The following is a 13,330-nucleotide window of genomic DNA, read 5'->3' as shown; positions in this document are numbered from 1 at the left end:
AAATGTGGTCTCTGTAGTGGGTGATATTCGCATTTGACCTAATGTATTAGCTGGTTTGTATCTAGTAGTGCAGTACCTTGCATAAAGGCTAATGGATATGCCTGACTTTTTGCACCCTGGGCCAATTAGATTCTTGAATGGTTGTCAGCAACATGGAGGAAAAAAGCTACCTTATTTCCTTTGCTGGAGGTCACCTGATTTCTGATGCCCTTAGAGGACATGCTTTGTGATGAGTGGAAAAGATGACTGGGAGCCCACATTAACTTCCTAATAAAGCAAAAAAAAAAAAAAAAGTCACTATATTTTTGGGTGGGATGGAATCTGAACTGTCAGCCTGTGCTTTTACATTTCTGTTGCTTTTCATTTGCAGATTCCTCTTTGTTGAGTGAACGGAAGCGAAGGGACCGAGAAGAGAGGTTGAATATTGTACTGTGGAGACAACCGCTTGTTACCTTGCAGTATTTTTTCCTGGAAACTCTAATAAACTTGAAGGAATGGACCATAAAGTAAAGATCATTTCTTTAACTTCTACTAAGCATTCTGGGGAAACCTATGCTTTGATTCAGTAGGTCATTCTGACATCTCGCTTTCCCTGATGATTCACAACTTTAAAATTCTTCTTTCAGAAAACATATTTATTTTTGTACCTTAAAGGTGGCTACTGGAACATACCATGCTTCTAGCCGTGTACTCAGGCCTTCTACCTAAATTACATAAGCGTAAATACAGTAAGATGTCAATGGAAGAAAATTGCAAACTTCCTTTCTGAAGAGTTGAATATTCCAATTTGAAGGAGTGGGACAGTGTTTTGGGATCCTTAAGGAAGAGATATTGTTCTTATGACTGCAGCATTAAGTACTGGTCTATTAATGGATGTGTTGGTATTGCCAAATGATCTTCAAATAGCTCAGCAAGGGCAGGGTCCAGGATTACGTGGAACTTGCAGTGACGTTTATGATGCTGTGAAGAAGACTTTGCTTGTAAGCTACATGGTCCCTTTCACAGCAGGAAATGAGCTATTAAAGCACTTTCCCTAAGCATTATTTACACACTGGATAAAATGGGCTTTTATTCCAGTTAGAAAACTTGCAAGTAGCAGTCCTGACATCCCCTACTAATGCTGAAATGCATAGCTATTTCTTAACGCGCTAGGCTTGAGAGGGTTTAGAGTGCCAAAAGGCAAACATGAGTAAAATTGGCAGCTGAAAAAGCCAAGTGTAGCAGCCATCCTAGTGCTTGTGTTGGTAACTGCACTCTCTTGTGTTTGGGATTGAGTTTACAATCGTTTTCCTAGTCAGAAGATAGGATCTGATATCACCTTGGGTGATCCTAGCTGCTGGACTGCTCCTTTGCAGAGTGAGCTGAGATTGGTGACAGTGGACTATGTTCATTGACCCTTCTGGGCTAGGTTCGAGGTGCTGGCACATAACATCCATTGAGAGAAACTTCTGTTTTCCATTTGGATTTTCTGAAATGATTTGTATAAAAAATACCAGGTTTATGTAGTGTAGTCTTAATCCCCTTTTACATCCCCTACCGCTGAAAAATCTAACCCTGAAACCTACTTATTCTACTATGTGCATTCTTTCAACTACCATTGGGAATTGTTTCTTTAAGAACTGTTTTATTGGGTCTTACATTAGCCATTTCTGACAACCTCCATGCATTTATTTAAACCCAGCAGAAATAACACTTGAGGTCTTATTTTAAGCTGACTACTACCTGGCTTCTTAGACATCAAATTCTGTTACAGATAGCACTTGCAGCCTCTGTTGGGCAGCACATCTATGTTGTCTAGCCCTAGCATGACAATATCTTTACAGCAAGTAACACTGACTATTATAAGCTATTAAGCTGAGACCTCAGATTGACTCTTAATGATATCCTGTGTTCCACTTGAGTAAGTTGTGATTTAAATGATGACAATCAGTTGAAAATCCAATTCTCATACTAATATAAGCAGCACAAATTATTTTAAAATTAAAAGAAAGTTAGAGTGACTTTTTTCAGCTTGCTTAATATGAAACACTTGTGACTGTTTTCCTGCATTACGTGTCTCATTTCTATCTTTTTCTGTCTGTCTAAATAGATAAGTTATGTTCATAGTTTGCTATTTCATGTCTGAGATTTTTAAGTGATGCTAGCACTTGCTTTTTTATATCATTAGGTGACAGTATAATAGTGTTTCCAAGAAAACAGTAAATGTATTTGCTAATCTACTGTGTGTGGCCACATACACATCAAGCAGAATGTGTATGTAAAACTGAACAGGCCCAAAAGTAATTTGGTACCAAATTACATAGGAAAACACTTTTCTCCCCTTACTGTAGTAGCTTCCTAATGCTTTATAATTAGCTAAAATGTATTTATTGAACTTTGTGCTGTTACAAGAGACATTAATTTCAATAGATCAAGGGAACCAAATTAGGGTAAAGATTTGTTCCTCTTGCTGTCACTGTGGTTCTACCCACCAGCACGCAGCTTGAAATTAGCACTCCTGTATTCCACCCACAGCTCATCCCTTGCCCAGGGCTAGGGCAGTGCCTGCTTTGCACTTTGCTTGACCATGGATGTTGTTGATGGCCCTGTGTTTGAGACTCTCTTGGCTGCACAAGCTGAGTATTTGTTTTCAGATTCTGTTTGTTTTCAGACAGTTACTTTGGTTTTCCTTATTTAAAAAAATAATGTGCATGGCTGAACTTTGATCTCGCTTGGCAGTGAAGTAGAGACTTTTTCGTAAAGAATAAAGGCTCCCCAGATATTTTCTTGGGAGGTTTACGCTTTTGTAATAGCAAACTTTTCAGCTGCCATCATCCCCACTGACTACATCCATGCAGACCCAGTCTAGAGGGATAACTAAGTTACTTTGAAATGCATGCTAAATTATGAAAAACCCTAACTGCCATTTGTCTTTTAAGATTGTGGCATCGGCGAAGTATCTTGGTGTCTTTTTTACTGATGCTTGCAGTGCTTACAGCTACGTATTACATTGAAGGAACACATCAGCAGGTATGAGGTTTTCAAGTTACTTTCCTTAGTGATTAATCCTTCCTGTCCCTGTGCTAAAGTAGACGTACTGGGAAGTGAATGGGGTCTTCATGAAATTGTAATGTATCTTTTGAACTCCTACTCACTAAGGATATTTGTTTCTCATGTCATGACTCCTCTCTGTTGTGTGTGGATGAGTTGCGTTTTAGAGATGCAGAACGATCAGCTGTACCGTTTGATCTATTCTGTTGCATCTGTAGGTGTTCCACTTCTCATCTGTTCCTGAATTAGCACACCTCCAGTGCTGCAGCACTCCTTCACATCTGCTGTTAACAAGCTTTTAATAGTGGTGTGAGCTCTTGAGAGATAATGTTAAACTGAGTCATGATAGAACTTCATGGTTCCCGAGAAATGTTTCTTCTTCTGTTATGGAAGGGTCTCCTGACCCCTATCCCGTGCTAGGATAGGCATGTATCTAGACATAAAATGGTTTCATAGTTCAAATCTGGTTCTGCGATGCTTCTTACACCCCCGTTGTTTTAAAATGGTTGTTTTAAAAACTTTTTTTGTGCTTTGGAGTACATGAAGGCTGATGCTTTTGCATCACTTGAAGTGTAAGCCATTGCTTAAGCATAAGGTGATGGTATTGTCTACACCTTTCCCCTCCCCATTTCTCCTTGAGTTTCAGATTTTCCCTGAGGGCAGACAGCCCTTTTAAACCCTGCAGAGCATTTCCTTGTGCAACTGAATCATCTGACCGCTCTGAAATCAGCAGGTTCCCAGTTTCAGAGAACTTGCTTACATCCATACTGCTATGGTGGGTCACTGGCTGCCTGAGGGACACGCAGGTCTGGAACAGGAGTCCTGGCTTCCCAGGACAGGTCTTGAAATGCAGTGAAATGAGTTGCTTCAGCTCATCGCATTCTCGCTCGCTCAATCCCACGCTTGAGACCTAAGCACTTACACGCAGAGCAAGTTGGTAGATGGTGAATCGGTGGCCTGTTCCTGATGGACAAATATCTGCTTCGTTAAAAACTGCCCTGGTTGGTGGCCTTGTCAGCATGAAGGCCAGAGCGTGATGCACTCAACGCTTGCCACTAGATGGCTCTTGCAAGCTGGCGTTGAGGCACATGGCCCCTGAGCTGCTCAAGGTTTCCTTGAGCCTGCTGGGGACAAAGCTGTGCCCCTGGGACTGGCGAGGGCAGGGTCACCTGCAGGGTCCAGCCAGTGCTTGGGGCTCTCCGTTCTGGGGGGTCTCAGTCGTGTGCCAGCAGGTATCTGTCCATCCCCCTTCCTCCAGAGCTCCTTCCCTAAAGTCCCTGTCCTGCTAGTGCCTCTGTCTATCTCTGTGTACCATCAATGGATACTTGAATATGAGCCACTTCTGAAAGCATACTCAGGACAGTGAAGTATATTTGCGATTTTCACTTGCTGTTTTCAGGACTTTTTTGCACCCTGGCAGGTTGAAGCCTGGTTAAGACTGGTAAACTTCATCTGGGTGCTGTTGGTCCATGGGTGGTATAAAATGGCACCTCTTCTTGGGGCTGTGGTACAGACAAGTTGATGGCCTGGCTCATCCTCTTAGTATTGCCTTCCTGGCAGTGAGAGGGAGATACTGCTTCCCCAGCGTGCCCAACTGGACCTTTTATGTCCAGAATTTGCTGTGACTTTCTCATATCCCCTCACTTACATGTGCAACACACAGTCAACGTTTTAATCTTTTCTTAAAAGTAACAAACCTGGTTCCTCACTGGTCCAGGATAAAACATTAAACAGACTAACTGAGAGTGCAGCTAATTCTATTCCTTCATTTAATCTGCTCAGGCAATTCCCTGAGCTGTCTGCTCGCTGCTTGGGCTCCAGTAGACACTGTCTGGGGCTTGCTGCTCACTGCTCACACCTAGTATGCCTGTTCTGGATTTCAACCCCCTACTATTGAACCTGAATTTTTCATCCATCTCCTTGGAAAGTTGCTGATTCTAAGGCACGTGGGCTTTTCTTTTGAAAGTGCGCTATCTTCTGTATGTGTCTGTGCTGTAATTGTAATAAATTGCAAATAGAAGTATCTAGGATTCTATTTCAGTTATTGTAATCCAGATAACTATCTGCCTTAGTTTGTAGCTTTAACTTTCTCCCCCAGGAGATATCACCATTCTTGTTTTTTTTTCTCTTTTGTGGCTTTTCTTTTTCAGTATGTGCGGTATATGGAGAAAAAGTTCTTGTGGTGTGCCTACTGGGTAGGATTAGGCATTCTGTCCTCTGTTGGACTTGGAACAGGTCTCCACACCTTTCTGCTCTATTTGGTAAGGATATTTCCATACCATGTTCTTTCTGAATCAAGTATTTTAATTGTTGCATATTTTAAAATATGTGAATAAAGAATATTCCGTAAGTCCTAAACATTAAGTACTTCTGAAGGAACAGAAATACTTAGTGTAATGCTTCTGGGCTCTAGTGAATGCTGTTCATATTCTATACTGTATAACCTTGTTTTGTAGTTTGTATCTGTATGTTTGTTGAACTGTAGATATTAGCCTGCTGTTAATGCTCACTTTGAAACAATGAGTCAAAATCTGCAAGTTCTATTCTCTAATTTCCTAATTCCAATGAAACATTTTCTAGTGTGTGCAGCTCAAATGTTTCCATTTAAAATTTTTCAGCATACTCTTTTTTAGTAGCTAGATCATTTTTCTAGTTGAAACCACTGAAATAGGCAGCTATTTTAAAGTTCAGTCTGTATTAATTTTGCTTTGAAAATAATAGCAAGAAAAATATTTGTCTACAAAGGTAAAATAATATCTGTTCTGAAAATTTGTATGATGTTGTTTATCTCAACTTAGCTAGGAAAGTTAGGGAAATGTTTGGGTGTGTTTTGCTTTTGGCCATTGGTTTAGTTCCTTGTTTATGAAACCACTGTCCTGGATTTAAGAAAAGGATTCATGGCCACAAAATAATTAAAACCAGTTTATGCAACAAATGTCATCTTGTATTTGGAACAATTACAGATGTTTACTTTCAGAACTGCTTTAATCATTAACAATAACACAGAAAACACTACAAGAAACAAGAAACTCGTGCTTTTCCACACAGCAGGGCAATGCTGGTAGATCGAATGGCATCTGTATGGGCTGCATTTGCAGTAGTCTTAGACTTACTCTTAGTGTAGCTTCTCTCCTAAAGACTGTGGAGGCAGAAAGTACAGGAGAAAGGAAACTTGCTAAACAGAAACAAGTTTACGCATGCATGGCCTTCTAGAGAAAAATATTGCTGTCAGTCTAAATGATTAGAAATGGAGATTCAGCAAAGCTGATGAACACAGTGTCTAAACATTTTTATGTAACACTGGCTAGTGCTTAGACAGCAGTGAATTGACAATGTACAGATCTTTCTGACTTGCAGAGACAGTGCTGTTAATAGCTTAGGGACAGTAAGACACACGGGCTGGACAGAGGGAGAATCAATCAAAATCATCAGCCCCGAACCGAGTTGCTCTGCCTCGCTGGAGAGGCAAACCAGGATCAAGTGATGCATGAGGTGGAGTCAAGCTCACAAACTCAGCTCACTTTGGGTTCTCTGCCAGCCTGTGGTGGGAGTGAAAATGCAGCAGATGGGATCACCAGCTATTCAGCAGGACAGAGAGAGGAAAGGAAAGCAATTCCAGGTTTGCTGCAGAAGTCAGTTGGTCATGATTTAAATGAGCAAGTATGAAACAGTTTAAATGATAGATTTTAATCTTGTTCTGCCTTTTATATATTTTCTTAGGCTATCAACCAGTGAGAGCCAACTTAAGATTTCCTCTAACCAAAGATTTCGTGTATTTAGACATTCTCTTTGAAGCAGTTTGGAGAGCTTCTCATACAGTTCCTATTCTTAATTTTTACATATGTTGTGTCAGAAATCTAGTAAATAAGAAATGTTATGCACCATTTCTGAACTGTATTTGAAAGTGGGTAGTGTTTCTTTGCTGTACGTTGATCTGACGCGGGGTAGCAAGAGTGCGTCATTTTATACCCCAGGCCACTCCAAGATGATTTTGTCACGTAAAGAAGTCTTCATAAGACAGGACCACTTTCTTTTTAAAAGAAAGTGGAATGCACTGACCTTTCTTTTACTCTGTATTTAAGAATCCAGATGTTTAAATAGTTCTAAATTACTTTAATAGAAACCAAATTAAATTTCATAACATATCACTTAAGTTTTCCTGTGGGGGTATGTGAACCTAGTTTTATTTCCATTGCCAGTCATTTAGACTGACATGGAAGTAATGTATATCCAAAATATAACTTCTCTACTGGCTTATCAATATAATTTATGGTGGGTGTATAGGAGGTGAACAGCCTTCCAAAGATTACAGAGAGGTGCATCACCTAGGAAAAGAAATTTAGTTTAATGTTGTTAGTGAAGGTATTTATTTGGAATGTAAGAGGCAAGGTTTCACATAACTGTGTTAGAGGGGAAAACCAGACAAAATAGATTGCGCTGAATAATTAGAAGGTGGTTATAGAATAAAATGTAATAAAACTATACCATCAATATATAATGTGTAACAATACAGGAGAAATACTTGTTTGCTTTAAATACGTAAGGCAGATAAGCATGTTTCTATTGCATTGAGGGAATTCCATAAAGGCAGTGAGTGTAGGAAGAAAGAGAAGCAAAGATTCATTTTCCTCTTTTCTCCTGTGCAAGATTTAGTGATTAGCATGGACTGTAAACTGAGGATAATTGCACTTTCTCGGCACCGAACGCTTGTCTGAACCCTGAATGGGTCATAAATTGGTGGCCTGTATCTGGCTTTGTAGCCACTAGATGGCAGTGGGAGTGTAAAAACAGAAGTTTATTGCCCTAACAGCGTGTTGCCATTTTAAGTACCTGAACTGTTAATATTCTTGTCAATACAGCTGTATCAGCAATATCTATATGCCATATGCTATCAGTGTAGTAATACACTCCTTACCTTAATACCGCCTCACTTTGAGCCTACGCCTTGTGTGAAAGGGAACGTGGAGTACTAACTTAAGACTGTTGGTACAACCTTTAAGGGTCCATTATTTCAGAATAGTATTCTGGATTTAACCCATCTGAAGACAATGCAGTTAGGAGCTCCAGCTTTCAAAAGGAGGAGTTTTAACTAATTTGCTTTGTTATTTGTCAGCTGTTGCCTCTAAAAGTAGAAATGTGATAAGTTAAGCGGGGAACTTGCTATGCTAACTTTTACATTACTGTATATTTACTTTTCATGTTCCATATACTTTAATTACATTTCTTCATTATGGTAAAACTTATTTCTTTGAATCAATAGAAGAATGAAGTCACAAAACAGCAAATCCTCTTCTGCTTTAGTGCCTGGATTTGCTGGCAATAGAGAACAGACTCAGTAAGTGTTTTAAAATTGCTTTTAATTAATTGCTCATTTTAAATCTGTATGTAGAGTGAGATTGTTGGGAATGCAATTACATGCTTAGAGAACAATGCTCTTGGGCCCACCCATGTGCTGCTGAGCTCTTGTTGACGCTTGCAGTATTGTCTCTGCCATTAAGGGCCAACGGGTAGGAATGGATGGCATGTAGGCACCTGCTCAGTCAGTGCGCCTCAACTTCCTCAGCTGCGACACAGGTGCATCTTTTTTTAAATATAGCCCTCCATTTACTGCATACAACTATTTTCCTATCAAATTGTTCAGAAGCACTGTTAGCTGCTATGCTTCTGTTTCCAGCCTGTTAGCTGGGAAAATCATAGAAAGAGTTATGCAATAGATGCAGTATATGGATGACTCCGGGTGTTTGCTTTCCCTGGCCTGGTTAGCTGTTGTTCCAGTGTTGAAAACTGTTGTTTGTCTGGATTCTTCAGAGCATCTCTCACCAGCCGCTTTTTGGAGCGGCATGAATTCAAGTGCCAGGAGAGATCCTGGGGTTAGCTGAGAAGAGAGTACTTGGAAACAGTTTGCTTTAGGTTTTACAATCTACTTTAAGCAGTCTCAGTTTGGGGGGAAGTTACTGCCCCTGGTTAATATCAGTTCACATCTGATTTGAATTTTGTTGGTCACCAGCACATTCTCGCTGCAAACATCTCGGTCTAGGAGGGAGAGGTCAATTTTGTTTGATAATAGGCTTTTTATTGCTATTTCTGTGATTCAAGAACTTTCGAGATGTTATAAAGGGTCTGAACATTGTCAGCTGCATTGGTTCCTAGTTTAATGCTGCTTCCTTAGTTGTAGCCAGCAGCAAATATAAAATTTGACATGGCTTTTTGGGAAACAATTCTCGTGCTGCAAATTGGCACTGAGCTAAGGGCTGGCACAGAGCAGATCTTCAACACAGAAATAGGGAAGCAGGCCACTTCCAAGAATCCTTTTTATTCTGACACTTTCAAAACACGTCTGCTGGCTTATTTTCCCAAAGTCCATTAAAGGTTCTTCACAGTTCTTTAAAAACAACACTTTAAAAATAGTAATCATGATGTGGTTCTGTAGGAAATAAAACTATTATGATTAACGACTCTAAATACTGCTTTTAGCAGCACGCAGCTTTTTTTTTCTTAGTCCTGAGATGCTTTCTCTTCTATTGGTGGTATATTAAATTATAAATGGCATGGATCACCTAAGTACCAAAGGGAGATGAGTGAGGGTAACTCGTCAGGAATTTCTTGCGTTTGTACGTCTTGGAGGGGTCTGCTTGCTGCCGCAACACGAAATGAATGAGCTGCTGGCAGGCCCCGGCGGAGCAGGGGACACTAGGTGGAGCGCTCGGAGGGGACACCGCTGCCATTGCCATCTTCGCGCAACGCTCTGCCTCGTGATTTGGTTTCGGTTCAGCTCTGGCAAATGGATTGCAAAAGATGCGGCCGAGGCAAACCAAATCAGCTTAGAATTAATGCCTATCAAAAAGCCTTGCGCGAGAAGCGGATGATAAATGTCCCTTCTGTGTATGGTCTGTTATAATCTGTAGTGGTGGGGGATGAATGGAAGCGAATTCCTTACAGGTCAAAAGTGCAGAGCGAGCTTTGGCTGTTTGCATTTGTTTTGTGTTTTTGTTTCTTACATATGGATCTCTGCTTGCTTGCTGATAGAGCCAAGTGGAGCAACTGCTGAAAAGGCTTTCCCTGGGTTGTGGACTAGCACAAACAGGAAACGTGAGGTACAATAGGAATGTTTTCTGTGCGGAGGTCGCACAAGAGTTCGAATTTTTTCAGCACTGTAATATGTGGGTTTGTCACTTAATTCCTTCTGGGGTGTTGTGTAGCAGAGGGGAAGAGAGCACGACGATAATTTCAGGCCATGAAAAAGAACAGAAAACTGCTTTTAAAGAGAAGTGAGTTGAAAAGACTGTGTCCTTATCGACAGTGCTGGCTTTAGAGAGCCGGTTCGAGTTTATCTGGGCTTGAGGGTTCAATGTCTCGCTTTTGTTCTGAATTGGTTCCAGGGTTTGGCTTTGGCGAGGGGTCGCATTCTGGCCTCCCGAAAGTGTGGTAGTTTGCAGCTGAAATGAGTCGTGTTTTGGCCCTATCTGACCTGGTTTAGGTTAGAATCTGAAGATTTAAAATCCAGACACCTTGTGCAATAATGAGCCCATTAGCTTTAAAAAAAAAAAAAGTGTTGTTGGTGTAAATGATTAAAAAACAAACCCACGCAAATAAAATAACCTTTTCCTGCCAGGACTACTGAAAACTTTTAAAAATCAAACTTAATTCCTTTTAGTTATCTGGTTCCAGGAGCTGAGCTTGTAAGGAGATTCATGATAAAATTACTGAAGCACTTCTAAAAAGAAAAGCTCACAAAACAGGGCTTACTCCACTTCTATGAAGTAGACAGAATAATTTGGAAACCCACAGAACTTACTCTCATTTTCTTCTCCATTTATTTACTTGTGACTTTAATACAGGAGTATTTTCATAGTGATGATTGTCAGCTTCAGGAGAAGTTTTGCTCTTTCCATGTGGATCATTCAAAACTAGTGTGAGTAACCCAGAAAACTACGGGTTCTGTGTGTAAAAGAAAAAAATGAGAAACAAAAGCTGAGCTGCCTCAGCCAGGTGGGAGGGCACAGTAGTGCTCCCCTTCCCAACGCTGAATTATTTTGAAGTGAGGGGTTCATTTTCAGTCCATACTGTTCTTCAATTCACATGTCAACTTGCAAGCCTAAAATAAATGAAATAAAAACCGGTTCTGTCTAATATCTCTGCTTAGGTTACTGCTATTGGCTTGCTAAGGTAGTTGAAAGAAAAAATACATGGTGGGTGCAGAAGACAGAAATTAATTTTAAAGTAACTTGAAATGGATCCTGTTTGTGTGAGGGTTGTTTGTGACTCTTACTCTCTCATTTGTTTCCTTCATGCCTTTAAACCTACTTCCTCCAGCTGTCCTAAGCTTTTTACAATGAACTGAAACATCCTGGAATACTTGAATCAACATATAACTTAAAAAAAAAAAAAATCACTTTTGCTAACCATCTCTTGCCAGGAACTCCTGCTTACAGCTCACTTGGGCTCTGTTCTGCTTGAAACCGCATCATTGATATTAATAATGCACTGATGAACTGGAAGGGTCCAATGAATTAAACTGGACGCTGCTGCCAGATTAGTTATGTAACCTGGGTGTTTCTTAAATGCATTTAAAAAATCTGAGATTAAAAATGGTATTTTCGAGGAGAAAAATATTCATTTGGAGTCTTAGTCCCTCTAAGTGCACCCACCGTTGTGTATGTCAGATACCAATAGATACCCGCAGAGAATAAAACGCGTGCCTCTGGTTTAGGTTATGCTTTGGAAGAACAACCCCTTCAGCTGCTGCAGCTCAGTCCGAGAGATTGCAGACTGAGCCCCAAGGCCCCAGTCTGGTGCGTTAACATGAGTTGAAACTGATGGCGGTTTAAGTTCTGCTGGACGCGAGCCTGGCAACTACCGAGCAGACGCTGCTGGTCCCGCTGTCCTGCTCCGAGGGTGGTAACCTCTGGTGTAGGGGCTGGTGGAACAGCTGGAAGCAATAACCTCCCGTGTTGTCCCACCGTGAATTGCCGGACCTCATGAGTCAGAGCCCGAAATGGTGTGACTGCGAGTTCCATATATGGCCTCCAGTGCTGCTGAAAGTGGTGTACGTCAGAGTCTGGACGGTTTATCTAAAGCTGGAGCTGCGGCAATAAACAGCTAATGTGAAGTGCCTCCATCTGTGCAGGCTTAGCTACCTTACTTCGACTTTTCAAAAATCCGCAAAATATTGATGTCATATTAATATTTAAGCTATATTGACCGTCTTGGCCAGCCGTAGTGATTGGAACTTGCACCAAGCTGAGGAGTTAGTAAGATGATCGGTACACCGTTTTCTTCTTTTTGAAGGTTGATGGACTTTACCTTTTAGATGCTGACGCCTTGGTTTTGTTATCTGCTCTAGACTTCCTCCTCCCGGGTTCTGTGTCTCATAACGCTGCTGGGAGGTCATGTTATGCTTTCTCCTCATTTGCTCCCTTGGAGTCTGCTTTTTTTTTTTTTTTTTTTTTAAATGCATAGCCTGAACTTTATACTTTTCATGTCACTGCTTCCTTGAACAGGCTGGAAATAATGATAACAGTGCAAGACGATCTCTAATTGGACACGTTAAAGCCAATCATCACTACTAGTGTCAATTTGAATAGATGCTGTGATTTATTCTTCAGAAATAGTAAGTGGGTGGCTAGGGAAGGGCAAGGAGAGAACGCTGACAGATTATTTTTGTCTTCTGTCAGCACCAGAGTATAAACTTGGATCCTTCCAGTTGTGCCTTTCCCTGACGTGAGTCTGTTTGCTCCTATAGAAAGTAGCTTGGGCACAGTCTTATAAAACGTCTGCTTTTCACGTTACTCCTCAAAGTAGCAGCGTGGCCCTGTTATGCATGCAGTGGTACCACGTGTCTGCTCCCTCGGTGGTTCTTGCTCAGTCATATTCAGAGCTTGTGGCTCATCGTTTGGAATTTCCATCAGCTCTGCGCTGTGGGGCAAGGCTTGACTGAAGCGGGAATAGAAACTTGCTAACAGACACATGATTGTAAAATTAATACATTGCATGAAATGCCGTGATGGTCTGCTAAAACCAGCCCTGACCACTTGATGGATGTTTGTGTCACTTGTGGATGCTCTAGGTACGGGATCCTTCTTCATTCTGAGCCCAGTTTTGCAGCCAGCACTGCATACCAGACATCATATAAAATCACGAGACGTTTTAATCTTGTAACACAGACAGACAGACTAGATTGACATATTTACTAGCCACCTCCAGATCAAGCTTTTCCCTCTTAATCACAGAGCAGTTTTCTTTGTGGGTAGTTGTCCACTGCTCTGGAAGATAAAAAAGATGCTGTAACTTGGTGTTACTT

General features: G+C 41.0%; 1 protein-coding gene across 7 annotated transcripts in view; it reads left to right on the top strand.

The window, feature by feature from the left end:
• VMP1 (vacuole membrane protein 1) overlaps nt 1-13,330 on the top strand; it is a 71,289-nt gene that overhangs the window by 11,007 nt on the left and 46,952 nt on the right. For 4 of the 7 annotated variants that reach the window (XM_075517916.1, XM_075517914.1, XM_075517913.1 and 1 more), the window contains exons 4-6: nt 371-506; nt 2,919-3,009; nt 5,181-5,291. In XM_075517916.1, coding sequence (XP_075374031.1) covers nt 371-506; nt 2,919-3,009; nt 5,181-5,291 — 338 coding nt within the window. Of the gene's footprint in view, nt 1-370; nt 566-2,918; nt 3,010-5,180; nt 5,292-6,498; nt 6,691-13,330 lie in introns of those variants that run through there. The other 3 variants (XM_075517917.1, XM_075517918.1, XM_075517920.1) reach the window with 3 other exon arrangements.

The sequence above is a fragment of the Mycteria americana genome, chromosome 15 (assembly GCF_035582795.1).
Source record: "Mycteria americana isolate JAX WOST 10 ecotype Jacksonville Zoo and Gardens chromosome 15, USCA_MyAme_1.0, whole genome shotgun sequence".
NCBI classification, from domain to species: Eukaryota; Metazoa; Chordata; class Aves; order Ciconiiformes; family Ciconiidae; genus Mycteria; species Mycteria americana.
This window is presented reverse-complemented; position numbering and strand designations above follow the sequence as displayed.